The sequence below is a fragment of the Dipteris shenzhenensis genome, chromosome 30 (assembly GCF_047967505.1).
Source record: "Dipteris shenzhenensis isolate YYH24624 ecotype China chromosome 30, Dip_SZ_1.0, whole genome shotgun sequence".
In the NCBI taxonomy this organism is placed as follows: Eukaryota; Viridiplantae; Streptophyta; class Polypodiopsida; order Gleicheniales; family Dipteridaceae; genus Dipteris; species Dipteris shenzhenensis.
In genome coordinates, this window is record NC_141625.1 from 46,423,294 (window position 1) to 46,446,290 (window position 22,997).

Below are 22,997 nucleotides of genomic sequence, written 5' to 3' on the forward strand. Positions count from 1 at the left end.
TGAAATCATGTGCATAACCCTAGCTTGTGATGGGCTGCATTAGCAACAGGCTAGGAAGAGAGTTCGTACGCTAGGAGTGGTAGTCCTAGTTGAATTCAGTTCAGTTCAGCCAAGAGCAATGAGGCTCAGTTGAAAATGAACGAGCACTGGATTGCAAATCAATAATGGATGTATGAGATGAGTACAAAGTACAGCAAGGGCCCCCTTTTACAGGTATATGTCTAGACAAAATACATCTATTCTTATGTGATAGCCACCCTAGGATGCTATGTGGCAACATTAGGCTTCCCCACTAAAATACTACTTATTTACAAAGCCATTTATTTATTATCCCAAAGATCACTTCATTAAGTATGAATGAAAACCGCAAGAGCAAGCTCTAATGCGGGAGTACATCATGCATGAGAAAAAAACCAGCTAACAAAAATCCAAGGTGGAGGCTGAGAGTGCCACCTCAACTGTGAAGGAGACTCAGAGAAGAAAGGAGATCCTCTCCAAAATCTAAAAAAAGTGCCTCTCCTGGCAGTAGCTGCTCTGGAGAATCCCTGCATGCTCTCCCAGATGGCCACCAATGTGTGTACAGTATCAGTGCAGACCTAGTGGGTTTGTGCAGGCAGGGACTCAGCATGAGTACCCGAGAAAAGGGGGATTTCAGAGAAAATGGACTTCAAAGACAAGTGTCTCGCAGCCAAGTGGCCAAACCAAGCAGGTGAAGCCGGTTGAGGGACAAGCAAAGACAAGTACCACCGTTGGGGTAAAAAGGAAAGTAACTCCAATGGTAGCCCGGGCTTCGTCAAAGTCCTCGTTGACCCCTGAGCAAAAAGTAAAAGCTAGAAAAGGAGGACTGTGCTTCGGTTGCCTTCAGCGACATCAGTGGAAAGATTGTCTACTAAACAAAGACCGTTGCACGGCCAATATGATAATATCTGAATGCGACGCGGAAATGCAAGAGAGTCCCAATGCGGAACATATGCAGATGCAATTGGCGGGACCTTCTCAGAGGTTAGTACCTGTGTTGTTAAGTGTGTCTGTTACTAAGTTAGTAAGCGGTGCACCTGATAACATTCTTTCAAAGCCCGCAGCAACGGGGTATACGGTTTTCGATGAGCCCGAGTTGATTAAAATGAAAGGGCAAGTAGCCAATCATGATGTGATTGTGTTGTTTGACTCAGCGTCAACGCACAATGTAATTAACTCGAAGCTTATTAAGAGGCTCAAGTTGAGAACTAGCCCGTCTGACTATGCTTATACGGTCAGGATGGCGGACGGAAGTTCAACTGAAGTATGGGACCAGAGGGTTACCCAGTTGGAACTTCGAATTCAGGACTATGTTGAGAAGCTGGACTTTGAGTTGACCAGGCTTGCTCACGGAGATATAGCCCTAGGCATGGCTTGGCATTTTTGGAAAAATCCAGCCATTGATAGGAAAAAGCATATTTACCAGTTCAAGATCAACGGTGTAGAATATGTTTTGCGAAGTGAAAAGGATTTACATCGAGGACCATTGATTTCAGCCATGGAAGTTCGGAAGACTCGGAAAGAGTTTCTGTGTCTGTGTATAGCATCGGTAGAGTCGATTGATGATGCATCGGCTAGCACTGAGGCTACCCAAGATGGGAAAATGGCCGAGTTGGCTAAAGAGATATCGGAGAAGTTCTCTGATTGCTTTAGGGAAGAGTTACTTTATGGGTTACCTCCAGAGCGGAATGTTCAACACAAAATTGAGCTTATCCCGGGGGTAGAACCTGTAAATAGACCTCCCTATAGATTAAGCTTTACAGAAGAAGCTGAGGTGCGAAGACAACTGGAAGAATACCTCAAGTTGGGGCAGATTCAACCAAGTTTTTCACCTTTTGCTTCGCCAGTGATATTAAAGAAGAAGAAAGATGATACTTTTCGTCTCTGTATAGATTACATAGCATTGAATAATATCACTATTAAGCATAGGTATCCGATGGCTCGGATGGATGATTTGCTAGATGCATTACATGGGGCCGTAATTTTCAGTAAGATAGATCTTAAGTGTGGCTACCATCAGATCCGTATTAGAGCCGAGCATGTGCATAAAACCGCTTTTAGAAGCAGGTTTGGTCATTATGAGTTTTTGGTAATGCCCTTTGGACTTACCAATGCTTCAGCTACATTCGTCATGCTTATGAACGATTTACTACGTCCGTATATCGAAAAGTTTGTAGTACATTTTATTGACGATATTCTGGTATTCAGTAAAAGTATTACTGAGCATCATGAACACTTAAGAATAGTGTTCAGTACTTTGAGAAAAGCCAGTCTTTATGTAAATAAGAAGAAAACTATACTGTGTATGGTTAGACTTGAATATTTAGGATCCATAAAACTCCTGAGGGGGTAGAAATGGATCCAAAGAAAGTGGCTGCGATACTGACTTGGCCAATCCCTCAGGGTTTGACCACTTTGCGATCATTCTTGGGATTTGTCCAATTTTATCGAAGGCATATCAAAGGATATTCCGAAATAGTATCGCCATTGACTGATCTGACCTCAGATAAAGTACCTTTTACATGGGGACAGAATAAATAGGAAAGTTTTAATACCATAAAATAAGTTGTGGTCACAAGACCGGTGTTAAAAATAGTTGATCCCCAGAAACCGTTGTTCCTGGAAACCGATGCAAGTGGCATTGCGGTAGGAGCAGTTCTCCAAGAGGGAAGGTTAGTAGCCTTTGAAAGCAAGAAGCTTTCTCCCTCTCAACGGAATTGGCCAACTCATGAATTAGAGTTGTATGCTGTTGTCTATGCTTTGAAAACATGGAGACATTATTTGTATGGATCAGAGTTTTATGTGGATGTTGATCATGATACTTTGAAACATTTTTGTAAACAACCTGACTTGAGAGGCCGCCAAGCTAGGTGGGCAGAACTCATGAAGAGGAAAGGATAATAAAGTTGCTAATGCGTTGTCACGCATTATGCATAACACGAGTTTCACGGTGTTAGAGAGTGCTCTAATGGCCGAGATTAGAGAAACTCAAAAGGTGGACGAGTTCGTCCAGAGCCTATGGCCTAAGGCTCATATGTGAAAACCCGGGAAAAAGGATGACTTGGCATCTAGAAAAGGCCAAACTTATGCAAGATATGCCATAAGGGATGGTATGCTGAAAAGAAATGGCAAGGTAGTAGTACCTAATCAGAATGATCTCAGGCAGAGAGTCATTCGACAATGCCATGATAGCCCATGTGCGGGACATCCAGGAGTCGAGAAGACATATGATCTCGTGAAGCGAGATTTCTTTTGGCCAAAGATGAAAAAGCATATTCATGAATATGTGACACGTTGTTTTTCGTGTCAGGTAAGTAAGGCAGAGCGGGTGAAGCCACCCGGACTTTTACAGCCCTTGGAGATACCACTAAGTAAGTAGGAGAGCATTTCCATGGACTTTATTGTAGGGCTGCCTACGACACAAGGTGGATATGATTCTATCCTTGTGGTGGTTGATCGTCTTACCAAGATGGCTCACTTCATTCCTAGAGAATCTGTTAGTGCCCCGCAAGTGGCGGATTTGTTTATTAGACATATATTTCGTCTGCATGGATTACCCAAATCCATAGTGTCAAACAGAGATGTCAAATTTACCGGTCATTTTTGGACTGCAGTATTTGAGACACTAAGGAGTGAGTTGGGAATGAGTAGTGGGGATCATCCAGAAACGGATGGTCAGACAGAAAGAATCAACCAAATTTTAGAGGATATGCTTAGAGCATATGTGTCATTGAGGCAACATACATGGGACAAGTGGTTGCCATTGTTAGAGTTTGCCTACAATGATAGAAAACATTCCTCTACGGGGTTCAGTACGTTTGAGCTGAACTATGGTTATAGGCCAACGAATCCAACTATAGTTTGAATACCTCAGAAAGTGCCTAGTGCCGCGAACTTTGTGGTTCAGATGCGGGAGATGCTAGCACTTGCGAGAGCTAACATCCGCCAAGCTATGGATAGAGCTAAGGCGTATGCGGATGAAAACCGATCCACTAGAGAATTTAAGGAAGGAGAAAAAGTTTTTCTCAGAGTTCCTTCGCACTCTAAGTCTTTAACTGCAGGAGAGTGTGCTAAGTTATCACCTCGATATTGTGGGCCATGGTTAATTCTAAAAAGAATAGGCAAAGTAGCCTATAAATTAGAATTACCACTGGGGTGTAAGGTGCACCCAGTGTTTCATGTTTCTCGTTTAAAGAAATTTTTGCATACAGGTGACTCACTAATCGAAGGTGTTGTTTTGTTTCAGGAGATAGAGGATAATGCAAGACGCAAAGCAACATGAATCCTTGACCGAGGAACAATGCAAGTGCACAATCGGAAGATACCCACGGTGTTGGTTGCATGGCATGGTCTACCTCTATCGGAAGCTACCTGGGAATCCGTATACCAGTTACGGAGAGTATTCCCAGATTTCATCATCGAGGACGCTGATGCTTGAAGAGGGAAGGAATGTTATGCTCTAGCTGAGATAGCATGACCTCAGAAAGATCGGTGGGCATTTTCTCTTAGATGACCGACTTTTGTAATATTTTATGTGTGTAAATAAAATGGTCAAGGGAAGTATTTGCCAAGGTCCTAGGTGAGGGTGTATTGGCATCGACTAGGTGGTTCTGAGTGCTCAGGCCTAGGTGCACCTAAATGTGTAAGAATGCCAAGGGGCAAATGTTTTAATTGTGCCCCAAGAGAGGGGTAAATGGTGTACCAAGCTAAAGGTCTAAAATGATGACATGTGGCAGGAGGGAACCATCTAGGGAATTGTGGGCTTGTGGATATGCATGGAAAAAGAAATTGAATTACGTATCTGTTACGGGCATACAATCCACAAGAGAGGCTGGGAGGAAAAATACGATGCCATTGCCTGTGACTTTGTCTTGCGTGTGATTCGACGAACGAAAGTGAGAATAGTAAAGATCGTGTCACAAGTGTAGAAAGGTGATCTTGTGGAGGAGATATGAGAGAACACATGTAGGAGTTATGACACCGCCAAGGAGTCGGTGTAGGTGCAGAAGGTGATGACGTGCAGGCGTAAAAGCCAAAGCATCACCGAATGATGGTGAAGCCGTGGTGAAGTGTCTTAACATGGTGGATAGTTTGGGGACATCAAGGAGTGAGCCCTTATCCTCAAAGGGATAGGCCCATCTAGCAGTGGAGGGGGGGGAGCATCATGGCATCAAATAGAAAGAATTCAGTATCAGGAGAGAGGGGGGAGAATAGATGAAGACAGGAGAGAGTAGGGATTCATTCAGGGGAGGCAGAGAAGAGTGTGAGAGAAGAGAGGCTTGAGCTATGAGAATGCTTGTTGTATTGAGGATTCTTAGTGAGTGATCTTTGTACCATTTTAGGGGTACACCTGTGTAAGTTGGTTGGGTTGGTAATCCACTTTCCATCCTATTTGGCTCTTGGCGTGTATCCTTGTTATGGTTCTTACCAGCATGAGCATTGATCATTCCTTGTTTTGCCTCCCGTCTCTTCTTTCCGTTTCGTTCACACTTGCACCATCATCGGCACTACAGTGTACACCGCAACCATTCCCCAGTTCCATCATCACCGTGCGATCCATTGCATCGTCTAAAGTAAATGCAAAAAGTCACACATCTGGATGGGAGATGTGAAATTGTCTGTACTCTAGGCTAGTGCAGAAAATGGTTCATTATGGTTGTCAGGCATGGGCTATTATGTAATTCTCTCTTGGAACACTAAATCTATTTTTAAACATTATTAACTTGGTGCTCCAATGTTGGATTATTTTCCTGATATAATAGTCCTTTTGCAATCCAAATAGGCCACTCACTAAATGAAGTGCTTTCTTCCTAATCAATATAAATATCATGCTTACTGAAAGACCTATCTTCTCATATAACATCATTTTTATTTCCAGTAAGTCTTTGACCTTTTCTTTTCAGTGAATTGCATGTATTGGGAAAGAAGATATCCACGCCTTCTTACAAACGTGGAGCAACAAGACCTACATTCCAGACTTATTGGTATTGCTGACATTACTTGCGACATAGAAGGGTCGATGGAATGTGTCAATCATACATCATCGATTGAGAAGCCTTTTTTCAGGTTTACAGTTTTGCTATTGACAAGCTTCAATGTAGAAAGTTTCAATTTTTTTGTGTTTCATGGTCTTTAAGCCTGTCTTGGAGCTCAGTAGAGACTATATTGTTGTTGACACTTCTAAACATTTTTGTATTCCTTACTATGGCATATTACGGATGCTATTTTTATTCTTATATTTAGTGTGCATATTCCTCATTGTGTGGAGGTTTTTCTTTCAGGACTTTGCATAGACCTTGGTGCAGGATTTGGGAGCTGCTCATATTTAGTGTGCGCATCAATGCATGTTAAGATGTATGTTTAGTGAGACAAGGGTAGGCATGGGGTTGGATCCTTCATTGAGGGCTATAGACATACATAGGCATGGGAGTCATATAGGGACTCACTATCATTCACAGAGGTCACAGCCAGATCACTGTCCACCCGTTTCAATTATAGCAACATGCACATTAGATTGAAAGTGCCTACTCACATGTTTTTCGTGCCATCATTCTTCAGTAGCTTGCAAGGTGAGCCTTGCCAATGATGGGGGAGATACAAAGGAATTTACATGTAGGTTTCAGAAAACAGTGATGGAACACTTCAGCTGGGCTAGAGGAAGATCTCCAAGGCAATGTGCATCTTCTAGAGACCGATACAGAGAGGATCGAAAGAAGTGGTAAACATCCACCGAAGAGTGCCCTTACAGTCGAATATTATGTGCACGATATAAAGAGCATATTGCCCAAAAGCGACACCAGTAGAAAAAACTGAACATAGTCTAGCGTAGAGGTGTATCTACTAAATAACCTAAATTTCCTGCTGGAAGAGATCCTTGGGAATTAGCGTGAAGATAAATGCCTATCCTAAGAAGAAAATCAGTGGCAGTGGGGTAGGTCCATAGAAGATGCATAATAGTCTCCCTTGGGTCAGTGAGTAGGTAGGGCAAGCGCCCCCCCCCCCCCAACACACACATACACACATATTCTTTTGGTGAAATCCATTGAAGATTATATCATAAGGAACAATGGCAAAAGCTGGGACCTCCAGTTACAAGCATGAAGCGATTGTCGTAGAGATGCTTGGAAGGACTGATATTTAGCAAGAATGGGATCACCAAATACCCGATGGGTGCGATCCTTCCATAGGGTCCATAGAGCCCAATAACGAACCCTGTAAAAAAGGAGATCAGAACCCTTTCTGACCGAATGAAAGCCAAACAACCACACATTTGTTTTTAAGGTGAAAGGGTTTTGCTTTTATATTACAGAGTCACAATCCCAAAGCAGGATGTGCTCAAGTACATCAAGAGAAAACATCAAGATATGACAAATATACATCATGATCAAAAGTCCCTGTTTACAAGCAATCAAAAAAAGATTGCTGCAAAGAGTGCCTGAAGAAAGAGTATCCCTGTGAAAATGGGATCACCAAAGACTCTATGATTTCTATCTTTCCAAAGAGTCCATAGTGCCCAATACCGAACCCATACAAAAAAAAAATCAAGACCCTGTCTGTGTGGGTGAATCCCAAATAACTAGAAAGATTTTTTTTAAAAGTAGCACTGGGAAATCTGGTTTGTAAACGCTGGCGCAGCAATCTCAAAAAGTCACGTGTGTGAGAGCAATGCCAAAGAAGATGAGGCACTGACTCTCATGGAGCCAAGCATCTGTGACAAACAGGTGGAGCAACATGTATGCGTGACAGAAACTGTCCAGATGGAAGAACTCCTAACAATATTCTCCAAAGAAAAACCTACTTTGTCGAAGTGGAATTTTAGATTTCCAAATCCCTCGCAATCTCCGTTGCCACCATTGTGCGGGACGATTCATATGCCAAAGGTTGTTTGTCCGCTGCGAAACCCAAGGCAAGGGCTGAAGAACCTTATACAAAGAAGAATTTGCTATGTGAGATAGCTTCAAGGGATGACAAATGAAGTGTCCAGTCTCGAAGCCTGAATTTCCAAAGGAGGTATTGGAATATAAGGTTGAAGCATACGAGTAATAAGATACCAAACAAAACGGTTATGCATGCCAAGACTGAATTTTGCAGCAGCCTGAGGAAGAGAAAGAGAGGTCCCATCATCATGAATCACATCTGCAACAGAATGGATCCTCTTAATACTCAAAAAATAGGAACATTGAGGCTCTTGAAAAGCCAACAAAGGGGAAAATGCTTTCAACCAATGTATGCTTTCAGAACGTAAAGAATTGCCCTATAAAGAATCCTTGCCACTCTATTCCAAGTGAGATAGAATATGTTTTCAGTCCATTAACATGTTGGAGATCAGTGGGCAGCCTTTGATTTTTCCCTCAATAGAACCTAAGATAAAATCCTAGGGAGTGGGCTGCCAATAACCAAAGGTGGGGTAGTAAGTTGAGAGAGCAAATGACGCATCACGGCAGCCCATGGCTGAGAACCCTGCATAAATTGCAGCACCATTTTGCCTTTATGAGCAAGAATATGTACATGAATATTCAGAATATTAAGTCCTCCATGCATCTCGGGAGAACATAGATGCTGCACCGAAAGTAACCGCAAGCTTTTTTTGCCATGTTTAGAGCGCCAAAAGGCTTCCATAACCAGAGACATGAATGCTGCAAGATGCCCTTTGTTGAACATGATCGAGGGCAAATAAAACTGAATATATGCCATAATAATGGATTGAACAATCCGTAGCCTGACATGCAAAGACCATGTGGCAAGTTTCCAGTATTCAAGTTTCTTCTTCAAAACCCGATCAGATTGTTGCCGACGAGTAATCATCCAACCAAGAGGATAACCCAAATGACGAACCAGCTGATTTGGTTGGACAATTTCACCAGGCCATAAAAGAGAATGCCATTCCTTGGAATGCAAAGGTAACAATTTGGATTTCTGAAAATTAACATGAAGGCCAGCAGCCAAACCAAAAAGAGAGAGTGCTTGCATGAGAGAGGATAAATCCTGCTGAGTATTCCTTGGAGTAAAAAAGGAATCATAGCATATGCTTGAGCAATCAGCGTATCACTGCGAGGAATGTCCAAACCATGAAGCATATCTGTTGCTACTAGATGATCCATATATTGAAGCATGGGATGTGTAGCAATAGCATAAAGCAATGCACTAATTGGACAGCCCTAACGAACTAAGCATCGGAAAGTCCATGCTTCAGAAAAATCTCCTGAGAGTATGCAAGCAGTTTTACTGTCACTGTAAAGCCAGTAAATAATATTATGTGATTCTTGAGCAAAACCCAATACACGCATAGTCTGTGAAATGAAATCTCATTGGATTGTGTCAAAAGCTTTAGCAATGTCAACTTGCAATAGTAAAACATCATGCTTTGTATATTTGGCATATTCTATACCCACATATGCATTAGCAATATTATATGTAATATGCCGTCATCGAGGAACAAAACCATATTGAGAAGGATGAAGGCCATCATGCAGATACCCTTTAATGCGATCAACGGTCTTGGTGATGATCTTGTAAACAACATGCATAAGGGTAATTGGCCTCCAATAATCCAGGGATTCACATATATTCTTTTTTGGAATGAGCTTGACAATCCCTTTTTTCCATGAATCTGGTAGAAGCTGATTTTCCCAAGTAGAATCGATCATGCATGAAAGAGGTAGCTTAAGAATATCCTTGTGTGCAAGAAAGAACTCAACTGTGAAACCATCCCATTCTGGAGATTTCCATCTGCCACAGGATTTTAAAGCATCAGTCAACTCTGTTTCAATAAAAGGCATTTCTAGCTCAGTAGCCTGCATAGGAGAAACAATGGGAGAAACATACTGAAGGAGAGCATTCCTGGCTTGAAGAACATCTTGTGAAGGGAGATCCACCATCCCAAACTGACGTGAAAAATAAGCAAGACATGCTGCAACAAGTTGTGCTCTTGAAGAAGTCCAAACCCCATCAAGCATAAGAGCATGACAAATATTTGAAGATTGCCTCTTGCAATGCAAACTTTTAAAAAATTCTTTAGACGAGCATCCTTTGTCCAGGAAGGCTTTTTGTCTTAATCTGTCTCCCACTTAGAGATTTTCCCGTGATCATTACTTTGGAGACAATGTCGAGCCTGACATAAAGAAGTGCTTTCATCCATGGAGAGAGGCTGAAAATCGTCTGTTTTTCTTGAGCTACATTTTCCCGCCGAGTCTTCATGTAATTCTTACCATAAGTCCTGATTGCATGCGAGCAATGAAAGCATCCCAAGCATAATCTATATCAATAAGACTTTGACGGGAAAGAGGCTGACATGCATCATAAACCATGTCTTTGTAGGCATTATGCTGCAAGTAACTGTTGTTTACAATGAGCAGCCTTCTATGAAATAATCAACCGTCTGGTATATCATGCAAAGATATTCTCAGCCAAACAAGAGCATGATCTGAATGCACAAAGGTATAATCCACCCACATTTTTGAAGTAAGATTTTTATAATGTTGTGGATTAACCCTGTACCAACGATCCAAGCGTGCCTGATAGGAGGAAATTGCATTGTGCTGAAATGTGAAACCTAGCATAAAAGGTAGAGATCCTTTCCATAAGTCAGCCAAAAGGAGCTGAAGCAAGAGATGAGACCAATGATCTCTTTCAAATGCCAATATATAAGTGCATCCAGATGTATTATCTCCAGGTTGAGGAGCATTATTAAAATCTCCACATATGAAGGCATGATAACGCCAGGGATAGCTCTGCATGTCCTCCCAAATTTTGCCTCTAGCATGAAATGATTGTGAAGCATAAAATGAAGCAAACTCAAAAATCTCTCCCTGAATTAAGCACTGCAGAACAATCCATCTTCCATAGATATCATTAAAAGCCACTGCAGGCTGCAATTCATGTCTCACAAAAAATACAACTTCTGAAAAAAAATGTTGTCTAGCATAGAAAATATCATATTTCTCAAAATCCTCTATAGTTCGTGACATAGTCTTTTATACAAAGACACACCAGAGTCCAAAGCGCCCACTACCATTAGTCAGCAGCAGGTACACTAGGGAGATTGCTTATAGAGATGAGACGAGGGACACAGGTGGTGTGCGAGGTTCAAGAGGAGTAGCAGTGCTTTACATGTCCTCTCTTTTTGGGGCCATCTCAGTAGAGAGGAGAGAGACACATTTCATATGTCTCTGGATCCAGATCCTAACCCACAGACAACCAGGATTTGTTCGTCACAACATGCTACTTTTCCCCCAAGCCCTCCACTTTGCCCGAGATATCTGAGAGGCAATTGGCACATCACTGTATGTAGCTGTCTATCCTGACATTGTTGATTTCTTGAGCTACGGGGAAGTCCTCCTTATTGGGGACTTCAACGCAAGGACATGCGTGCGTCAAGTATCACTCCTTGAATTTAGAGTTGATTCTGTCTTGTTGCTAGACATCGACTTGGAGGATGCAAGTATGATATGACTACGGGCCCCAATCACATCTTATGGACACACATTGTTAGATTTGGGCAGGGTTGCACGATCTTATTATCTATAACAGTCTTGATAGATGGCACTCTTCAGGTGGTTTGACTTGCTTTCCACATGGGGGGGGCTCTAGTGTGACATCATGGGATCCCCTGCCTTTGCCTCATGTATCACTGACTTCATTGTTGCACCACCTCCTCTTGGGGCCAACCACACCTACCTCTTCTTTCGTATCTCCATACCCCATCTTGTAGTACCACTCACACCACCGATCACTCATACCACCTATCATAATATACACCTCAACCATAGTCTTTCCCCTAGGTATTCAGCCCCCCTTTATGCACTTCTCACATATATTGATTTTATACCCCTACTAGAGGACCGTGCTTTGGCCACCCGTTCACTTCACGAGGCCGCCCTTCACGCCTTCCCTCACACTACTCGCTCCACTCGTTGACCACCACCTTGGACTGTCCCTTGTAATAGATGGTACGATGATGAGTGCAAGGCTCTATGCCATCAGCTTAGATTCGAAACCAAACACAACCATCCGAGCGAGCCAAAGATGATGCGCGAGTTCCGTCGACTGGCGCATAGGAAGTGAAGATGCATGGTGGAGAGGGAGAGAGAGAGAGGGTAGGCTTGATACTTGATTGATTTGACACAAGACAAGTACAGCTCTTATATAGAGCACACACACACATATGAACACCAATGATCAGCAGAGAAACTTTCTAGAAAAATAGTGCCCTGGAGTAAGGAGCTTTTGGAGCTACTGCTGCTAACTTGCCAACTCCTCCCTCCCGCAGCCCACTCTGCCTCCCCCCCGTCCTCCTCCTCCTCTGCCTCCACCCCGTCAGCTCCCCCTCTCGCCGTCTCGTCCACCCCCACCCCCCTTGCCTCCTCTGCCACCCTCTTCTCCTCAGCCCCCCTTCTGCCATTTCCTCTGCCTCCCACCTCCTCCCCTTCGCCGGCTCCTCCACCATCCCCCTCCGCCCCCCAACTCCTCCCCTCGCCATTTCTTCCACCTCCCCCCCCCCCCCCTCCCCCCATCGCTCCTCATTCCGCTGCCCCCCCGCCGCTGGGGGTGGATTTGTTTGATCCCGAAAGGTGGAGATAGGTCAGCCATCCGGCTGTGGAGATCGATCACTTTGCTTGATACTGCATACAAGATACTCGCCAAGGTCTTTAGTTTGCGGTTAATGGTCCCATCTTACTGACAATATTCACGACACATAGACCGGGTTCGTCCAAGAGCGTAGCATCTGGGAGAACATCTTCACGTTCTGGGAGGCAGTGGATTGGTCCTGGAAGGAGTCACAGCTGTTGGCCGTCCTCCTCTTCGATTTTGAGAAGGCCTATGACAAGGTGGATTGGTCTTTCCTGGAGGGTACTATGAGGAGATTGGGTTTCTCAGACAGATGGATCAGAGGAGTTTCTGCGCTTTATGCGGGGAGCTCTAGCCAGATGCTTATTGAAGGACACACGGCGAGGCCTTTCCTCTCTCTCAGTTGGTCTGTTAGGGCTGCCCCCTCGCTCCCTTCCTCTTCTTGTTTGTGGCGGAGGCTTTGGGCTCCTTGAGATCACAATTGATAGGCGTCCCAGGTTTGAGGCTCCCGATTAGACAAGAGGAGTAGCTGCTGGACTCTGAGTTTGCAGATGACACATGTAGAGGGCACCACTACGAGTTTGGAGAGAGTCAGGGGAGCCCTGGCTATTTACTGTGAGGCCTTGGGTGCGCGGATCAATTGGACAAAGTCCAGAGGTTTCTTCATAGGCTTTGAGGAGACACAGGAGATTCAAGAGTGGGGGAGCGACTTTGGCTTCAGATAGATACCGCGGGGCCAAACTGTGAGATACCTCGGATGCCAAGTTGGTATTGATATTGCAGCAGAGCAACAGATCCCCCGGTCCTCGAGAGTGTTCGGCGCAAGATCCTCTACTGGAGCTCGGCCAAACTCTCCCTAGCGGGCCGTGCCTTAGTGGCAAACCAGGTCCTCCTTGTCACGGCCTGGTATATCTCCTCTTGCTGGTGTTTTCACAGAGGGTGCATTGGGCAGCTCTGACAGTTGGGCAGGTTCGGACGGCATGAGGAATACTAGAGCCCGTGTTGTTACACCTGGAGTAAGGAAGACAAGGGATGTTTTGAGAGCACCTGGTAGTGAGCCTATTTTGCGCAGACGCCGCAGGCATTGGGAGGCTTGGGTATCATTGATCCAGAGGTGCAAAGCAGAGCCCTCTTGGGCACGTTGGTTGTTTGCGGCCTCACTCAAGTTGCAGAGCCTTGGAAGCTCCTCTTACAGCGAGGGCTTCTCAGGAACACCCCACGCACTGGGGGGCTGTGGCAGCATTCACAGAGATGGATCTTCTCAGAGGCCCCCCTTACGAAGAAGGGTTCTCCCTTGATGGGGAGCCTCCATACTGTAACGCTGCTATCACCACAAAGGAGGGCTCAGCTCTGTTGTCTGTTCTACCCTGCCACGACGGATTCCTTTTCTTGTCACATGAACTTGCTCTCTCTCAAGTTCCTTTTAGAATCCTCCCTCCTAGCCCAGTGGTTGCGACATGGTGTTTTCTTGAGTGCCATGTGTCTATTTTGACCTTAGAACCTCTATGCCCATTTAGGCCTTAACTATTCACTCCATATTGTTGCCTAGGCCTAGGGTAATCCCTAGTCCCCGACCCTCTACACTCCCATTGATGCAAGCACTGTCGAGCCCTTTGGTTTCCCACTTCACCATAACCGCACCAGACAGCGGTTCCGGGATTATGGCTGATGTAACATTCCCTTCCCCTTAAGAATGGTTTACGTCCTCGAAACAAAATTGGGAAACCTCCCCTGGAGATTGCTTACCCTTTTCCACGTTGAACACTCTTCAAGTCTATCTTTCCACTTAACCAGACATTCTTGCCATATAGTATGTCGTGTTCTTTTTTCTTGTTTATCTAAAATTCTTTTTGGTTCATGTGGTAAAGATGTAGGTTCAACGAGTTCATTTCCAAGAAGATTATCATCATCTCCTAATTTTCTTTTTAGCCTACTAACATGAAAAACTGGATGTACTCGACATCCCTCAGGTAAGGGTAATTTGTAAGCAAGTTCTCCAATCCTCTTAATTATTGTGAATGGTCCACAATATCTAGGAGATAACTTCGGACATTTTCCTGTCTTTAGAGATTCTGAAGATTCAGGTACCTTAAGGTAGACTTTCTCATTTACTTCAAACTCCAACTTTCTACGATGGGGGTTTGCATAACTTCGTGCTCTATCCTGAGCTCTTTTCATGCTATCTTTAGCTATCTTAAGCGTTTGATTCTTTCTCATTTACTTCAAACTCCAACTTTCTACGGTGGGGGTTTGCATAACATATCTTCAAGAAAGTATTTGGCCGCTTGAACCTTCTCTTTGTCGAGTCCCACTGTCGTTGGGGCTCTTAGTTGAAATCCATACATCATCATGAATGGACTAAAACCTGTAGCTGAATGTTTGGCATTGTTATATGCAAATTCTAATATGGGCAAATACTGTTCCCAATTAGTTTGCCATTTACTTAATATGCTCGAAGCATATCCTCAATGATCTGATTGACCCTTTCAATTTGACCATCACTTTGTGGATGATCCGCGGTGCTCATATACAATGAAGTTTCTAATCTCTTAAACACAGCCCTCCAAAAATGGTTGTTAAATTTGCTATCACGGTCACTAACAATACTTATTGGTAGCCCATACAGTCTATAGATATGCTCCACAAATAGCTTGGCTAATTCTGGAGTTTTAACATCTTCATTAGCAGGAATAAAATGAGCCATCTTGGTCAGCCAATCCACAATTACCCACAGTGAGTTGTTCCCCCTCTGTGTCCTAGGTAATCCCACAATGAAATCCATGGAGGTGCTTTCCCATTTGCCAGATGGAATCTCCAATGGGTGTAGGAGACCTTCTACCTTAAGGCGTTCAGCCTTGTTGACTTGGCATTTTTGGCACTTCAATACATAATCTTGGACGTCCTTACCGATTCCAGGCCAAAAGAATTGTCTTTTCAGAAGCACATATGTCTTATGAATTTCCGGGTGTCCAACACTTGGACTATCATGATATTCAAAAAGAATTTGGCGCCTAATGTCATTATTATCTAGGACACATACTCTACCCTTGTAGAGCAGGTAGCATCTTCAATAGGATATTTTTTCCACTTGAGTCTTTATCACCAACCTGTGGTGTGTCGCTATTTCCTTGCAACTCCTAAGTGAAAGCCTCTCGAGTAGTTGAATCCCTATTTCTAATTGTTTTCCATATTTCAGAGAAGTGAGGATCAAACTCCCAATTTTCCTTTAAGGACTCTAGGAAATCATTCTGAAATTGAGTAAAACTCAATTCATTAACAATTGGCATTCGGCTAAGAGAGTCTACTACCACATTGAACTTCCCTTTCCTATATGTTAATCGTATATCAAACTCTTGCATTAACTTTTCTACCTTTAAGCTGGGCTCAGCTGTATCTGTTCCACCCTGCCACGGATTCCCTTCCTTCTCACATGAACTTGCTCTCTCTGAAGTTCCTTCTGGAATCCTCCCTCCTAGCCCAGTGCTTGCCACATGGTGTTCTCTTGAGTGCCATGTGTCCATTTTGACCTTAGAACCTCTATGTCCATTTAGGCCTGCCTTATGCACTCCATATTGTTGCCTAGGCGTAGGGTAATCCCTAGTCCCCAACGCTCTACACTCCCATTGATGCAAGCACTGTCGAGCCCTCTGGTTTCTCGCTTCACCATAACCGCACCAGATGGTTCCGAGATTATGGCTAAGGTAACACATAGGGTCTGGTAGAGATTCGCAGGGGGCCTCATTTGTGCTCAGCCTAGATGCAGAGAGGAGTTCGAGCGTCAGCTCCTTGTTTGGCACCCAGAGATCAGAGATCAGGAGGGGTGTATGCTTGGGCAACGGACTCACATTGGTTGGGCACAGTGGGACAGTGGACCGGCCGGCTCCTTTGGTAGATGGAGTAGATTACCCATGGAGGCAGAGGCGAGGCTTGGAGCCTTAGTGCATTTGCGAGGGGCAGGGCAGCAGATGAGAGAGATTGACCTAGCCATCCCTGAGTCCTGGTGGGAGGGACTTTGCGTGTGGATGGACAGTAAATGGTTGGGCTAGTTTTCTTGGACTGGTGTCCCCTTGAGGATGATGATGCAGCAAGGCAGCACGCAGCTTGGTGTTTTCCGTGTAGGACTTGGAGGCCTACTCTAGGCATTCATTGAGAGAGACCCAGAGATGGATGCGAGTCTAGATGGGACTCATTGGGAGACGATCAGAGGGGTGGGACGTTTGGGAAAGGAGTGGCACATTGACACTCCCAGTATCTTAAAGCAGGATGCTCTGAGATGGTGCCTCTGGCTTTGGGAGGGTAGGCCCTTGAGGGAGGTCCAATGGGATCCAAAAGAGTAGTTCTGGGCCCCTAGGGGCGGCCTTGCCGAGGAGATGGACGAGGTGTTCTTCTTTTCCTACACCACACGGATTGGCAGGAGGCTTCAGATGGACTCTTCGATGTGGACCCCTTCGAGGGAGAGGCATTGGGTGGCCTAGACAGTGCCACGAGATGTTGTTTCCAGGTTTTGGACGCGGTTATGGTCCAGAGGAAGATCTCCTACTTCTTCTGGTTGGACGCCCACGGAGGCTTGCCCATCGGCCCGTGGTTGAAGTAGATGCGGGTGGAGGGGCAGTGTCAATTGTTACTTTGCTGGTTTTCTGGAGACGATCCCTCACTCCTCTAGAGTTGTCGTAGCGTAGCGAGGATTCGGATGGGAGCCCTCAGGATTATGACCCGTATGCAGAGCCTTCAGAGGGACTATACTTGGGGGATGGTGGCCTGGTTGACTGAGGGAGGTCACGTGTTCCAGATTGATGAGATCCCCAGCTTACTGGATACAGGGTCAGAGCATTCAGAGGATAGAGCTCCATGAGGCGGTCCCTCCTGATAGCCTCGCTCCTCCAGCCCTAGTGCGCCCTTTGCTCCAGCCCACTGTGGCTTGTATGAGTTTACTTTTTCTATGCACTTTTTCCCATAGGCCCTCGAGGCCTCCTGCGGATGTTAATATATCTTTCTTTCTTTTCTTTCTCATAAAATGAACGCTCCCTTAACTTTTTCAATGAAGCATTAATGAGTCTTCATATATTATCCTAAGGGTGGTGTTCGGGAAAAAATAAAGAAAGAAGGAAATGTTTATTAATGTCTATAGAAGGCCAAAAAAGCCTATGAGACCAAAGAATTTAAAAACAACATGAGCCTCATAGGGGGAGCTAGAGGTATCTATCACACCTACAAGAGATAAACGATGAACCTAGGAACAAAAAAGTAAAGGAAAACTCCATATGTCAGGAGTACTTCTTGTCATGTCCTAGTAATGTGTCATGTATCATGTGTCTAAGCTCCGGATGGGGCCCAAATGGTCCCATAGGGAGTCTTGGGTTCTCTAGAGCATGTCTAAGATTTGTTGTTTCTCTTCTTGACTCTGTGTAAAGTGTACTCACGGGCAGTGTGAAACGGCCTGACGCTGATGGTACCTTATGGGGCAGCAAGGCTTGTGTCTCGTAAAACCTAGAGTGTGTAGAAATCAAGGTCAATATCTCCTTACTACTTTCCCAAAGAAGAAGCCCATGATCACGTGCTGTCTGAGGCCATATTCCCACAATCGATCTACCTAAGTTGGGTAACCTTGTACGCAAGAGTGTGGCACATCTCTAGTTTGGGTCAAGACATGCTTCTCTGTCTCCACCAACCATAGTTAGGGGAAACGAAAACGGGGAAACGGGGAACGGAAATGGAAACGGAAACGTTTCGGGATTTCTGGGAGGGCTGAAACGGGGAAACACCACGTCAGCAAGGGAGGGGAGTAGATGATGATGGAGGGCTGAAGCAGGCTGCAGGAGAGAAAGGAGAGGAAAGGAGTGAATGGGGCTGAAGGAGGGCTGGAAAACCTTGAGGATGGAGAGAGTATGAGGCTGAAGGAGTGGAAGGAGCCTGGAGACCAAAATCAAAAGCAAAAAGACAAAAAATGTGATTTTGGAGACCTAGCAGCCTGTGTTGTCTGAAACGGCACGTTTCAGGGTTCTGAAACGCGTTTCAGACTGGCTGAAACGTTTCAGCCAGCCGTTTCAGGGTTTTGAAACGTTGCAGACCCTGAAACGCGTTTCAGGAAACGGGGCTTCTCTGAAACGGCGTTTCAAGCCTGGCTGGGCTCTGAAACGCGTTTCAGCGTAGCTGTGCCACCAACTGTGTGTTGCAAAGCATGCGAATCTTGATTTGCAATCAATGGGATGACATCTTTAGCTGGCTCATGGTGATCCATACTCCATGGGCCAACTGAATCTTTAGGTACCCTCGTGCTTGGATGAAATAGTCATCGCCTATGTAGAGGAAGTGCTTTCTCATGTGGCTGTGTGAGGGACACCTGTGCCCTATGAAATTATACTTGTCAAAGATTGTCCTGGATGCATTGATCAATCTCCTATTGTATCAAGCGCTGTATCAAGCGCAAGAAGGGGGAAACTAGTAAGTACTTGGTAACTAATCGAGACATTGCTTGTGATTAGAACCATCAAGAGATGTGTGTAAGGGCCAGCCACGAAAGCCTATGACACAACTTAATCTGTTTGCTCCTAACTGATTCTTGATTCACGGGCATAGGCACCTCAATTTTCCTCCCAGCCAACCTCGGTGGTAGCAAGCTCTCAGCAAAATCCACGGTTACGTGAAGCTCATGCCTGCTAAATTCCACCAAGCCCCAAAATTCCCTAGATGGATCTAGTATGCCACATGTCTTCTTTCTAGGGTCCCTCCTTCATGCATCATTTACCCCTCTCTTGGGATATCATTAAAACCATTTGCCCCTAGGCACATTTAATGCATTTAGGTCCCTTAGCCTTAGATCCACCTAGTCTAGTGCCATGTCACCCTCACCAAGGACCTTGACCTTTATTCCTTTTTTATCATTTACATGAAGTCCAAACAAATGTAATACAAACATTGATCCTTTAAAGAAAAATGCCGACTGACCCTTTTGAGGTCATGTTACCTCGACTTGAGCGTAACATTCCTTCCCTCTTTAGGCATCAGTGTCCTCGATGATAAAGTTTGGGAACACTCTCCGTAACTGGTATACGGATTCCCAGGTAGCTTATGATAGAGGTAGACCATGCCATGCAACCAACACCGTGGGTATCTTTCGATTGAGTACTTGCATTGTTCCTCGGTCCAGGATTCCTGTTGGTTTGCGTCTTGCATTATCCTCTATCTCCTGAAACGAAACAACACCCTCGATTAGTGAGTCACCTGTATGCAAAAATTTCTTTAAACGAGAAACATGAAACACTCGGTGCACCTTACAACCCTGTGGCAATTCTAATTTATAGGATACCTTGCCTATTATTTTTAGAATTAACCATGGCCCACAATATCGAGGTGATAACTTAGCACACTCTCCTGTAGTCAAAGACTTAGAGTGCGAAGGAACTCTGAGAAAACCTTTTTCTCCTTCCTTAAATTCTCTAGCAGATCGGTTTTATCCGCATACGCCTTAGCTCTATCCATAGCTTGGCGGATGTTCGCTCTCGCAAGTGCTAGCATCTCCCGCATCTGAACCACAAAGTTCGCGGCACTAGGCACTTTCTGAGGTATTCCAACTATAGTTGGATTCGCTGGCCTATAACCATAGTTCAGCACAAAAGGACTGAACCCTGTAGAGGAATGTTTTCTATCATTGTAGGCAAATTCTAACAATGGCAACCACTTGTGTTATGCTCTAGCCGAGATAGCATGACCTCGGAAAGATCGATGGGCATTTTCCCTTAGAGGACCGACTTCTGTAATATTTTATGTGCGTAAATTAAATGGTCAAGGGAAGTAACTGCCAAGGTCCTAGGTGAGGGTGTATTGGCATCGACTAGGTGGTTCTGAGTGCTCAGGCCTAGGTGCACCTAAATGTGTAAGAATGCCAAGGGGCAAATGTTTTAATTGTGCCCCAAGAGAGGGGTAAATGGTGTACCAAGCTAAAGGTCTAAAATGATGACATGTGGCAGGAGGAAACCCCATCCAGGGATTTGTCGGCTTGTGGGTAGGCATGAAGAAAATGAATTACGTATCTTGTGTGCATGCAATCCATGAGATAGGCTGGGAGGATAATCTGGATGCCATCGCCTGTGATTGTGAGCTTGAATCGACGTGAAGAAGTTTCCTGAGTTTTTTGGGTCGTTACATTTTGGTATCAGAGCCTGGAAGCGATTGGGGAAAACGGTGACACCTGATGAGCGTGTAGAAGCCGTTTGACGTTTTGGTATCACGAATTGGCAATCAGATTCTGTCCGGCCAGATACTGGATCGCGGTTTGTTTGGACGGCTGGCAGAGTCTTGATTGGCTGGGACAGGTCCTGTTCAGGCTTATGTGACTAAGATTACTGTCAATTGTCAGTACGTAATACTGCGCCTGCTTGTTGATCAGAGGTGCAGGTGTGTGATTTGGGGATAGCGACTTGGGCAAAGTTGTCATAGGCTGTGTACATATACGTTTGCTGAAACGGTTTAGATGCGGACAAAACAATAGTGCCGTGACAGTTTGCCTTCAAAATTGGGGAAGACTTCCGCGCAGGATTATGCCATAAAAGCCGCCGTGACGATTTGGGCAAACGTAGCAAGCGGCGCACCGTGGGCAAATCATGGCACAACTGAGTTTTTGGACTGTCGCTGTGAATACTTAAGACGGCTGGGAACTTGAAACGAAATCAACGCGTCAAGGAATTGTGCGCTTGACGGGACCAGGCCGTCGCCAGAGATTTGGGCAGGATTAGATGACGCTTCGGTGTAATCCAGGAACAGGCGAGAGAAAAAAAAAAGACCGTGATATTTGAATTATTCACAGTTGGTCGTAAGATTTTGGTCCGTCGGTAGTACATAAGGCGCATAAAGGTGACGTTTACAGGGTTTTGAGAATTTGAGTAAATTCAGCGTAGGATTACGTTGTGGAGAAATTGGTCTGTCAAGAATTGAGACAGGGGTCTGAATCGCCTGTGATTTGAACCAGACTACTGCGCATCAAAACGCCTATCTTCATTCTTGAAGTGTATGTGCTGATCTGGTGAAGGCCATGTGATTTATAGTCACGTCAAGATGAGGTCGCCTAACTTTTGAACTCTCTCTGGCCAAGAGTAATACATCGCGCAGATTACACAGTTTGGCAGTGGTTCGACTATTTTATTGAAGATCTGAATACCGGGGATAGGAGTATCCTCTCAAGACTTCATGGAGCTTCCAGGGGGCATCTTTTTTCCCTTCTATACAAATTTTCAGTTTTCAGTTTGCAGTCTATTTATTCCTGTACAGCAAAGGGAAATTTGAAGTGTGATATACTTTTGGAGTTTTTGCGTGCGGAAAGAAGTGAAAAAATATATATATATATATAAATATTCTATTTTCCCTTTTGAAAGAATGGAGGCAGAGGGACAAGATTCCAGGTTAAATCCTGGTGAATCTAGAGCGCGATCTACGCAACAAGTGTCCCACCACACAACACCTACTCTGGTGGGTAGGATTTCTGTGCTTGAAGATGCCTTACAACAGATCATGAACCAGCAGCTTCAAGTGAACGCTGGTCAAAATGAACTTAGAGAGATGGTGCAAGCCTTGTCGGCTAGACCATCTAGAAATGAAAAGGGCAAAGCTCCAGTTGAGCCAGAGCCCAGTATACACTCGTCGAAACGTGCGAAGGTCAAGGTACCTAATATTGCCAATTATAGACCGGAAAAGTACGCTGGTCGGATGACCGAGCGCAGTTCTGATGTGATCGAGGTTTGGTTACACAAGTGGGAAGAAGCCTTCGCCATTTGTGAAATCAGATCTGATCTAAAGAAAATCCGCAAGGCCACTCACCTATTTATTGAGGCAGCGGATAGGTGGTGGATAAAACAACAGAAAGATCAGGTTGCCCCTACCACCTGGGAAGGGTTTAAGGCTGAATTTAAGAAACACTTTCTTCCACCTGACGAAGAGTCCCGAGCTTGGGATGCTTACAGAAGTCTCGCCAAAGGAATTTGTTGGTGGCAGAGTACACTGATAAGTTCAGGAAATGTGTTATGAAAATAACAGACCCTCTCCCTATGTCGGTTCAGTTGAAAGACTATCTATGGACTGAACGACAGGATTAAAATGGAAGTTCGGGCTAAATATGTGACTACATTAGATGAATCTATTGCAGTAGCCCTGAACTATGAGGATGCCAGAGGTGCACGTGATAACATTCTTTCAAAGCCCGTAGCAACGGGGTATACGGTTTTCGATGAGCCCGAGTTGATTAAAATGAAAGGGCAAGTAGCCAATCATGATGTGATTGTGTGCGTCAAGGCACAATGTAATTAACTCGAAGCTTATTAAGAGGCTCAAGTTGAAAACTAGTCCGTCTGACTATGCTTATACGGTCAGGATGGCGGACGGAAGTTCAACTGAAGTATGGGACCAAAGGGTTACCCAGTTGG

The 22,997-nt window shown here is 44.7% G+C and overlaps 1 protein-coding gene across 2 annotated transcripts in view; it reads left to right on the forward strand.

The window, feature by feature from the left end:
• LOC147882224 (lysine-ketoglutarate reductase/saccharopine dehydrogenase bifunctional enzyme) overlaps positions 1–22,997 on the forward strand; it is a 257,686-nt gene that overhangs the window by 16,803 nt on the left and 217,886 nt on the right. For both annotated transcript variants that reach the window (XM_087401328.1, XM_087401327.1), the window contains one exon: positions 5,922–6,084. In XM_087401328.1, the coding sequence (XP_087257454.1) occupies positions 5,922–6,084 (163 nt within the window). The remainder of the gene's footprint in view (positions 1–5,921; positions 6,085–22,997) is intronic.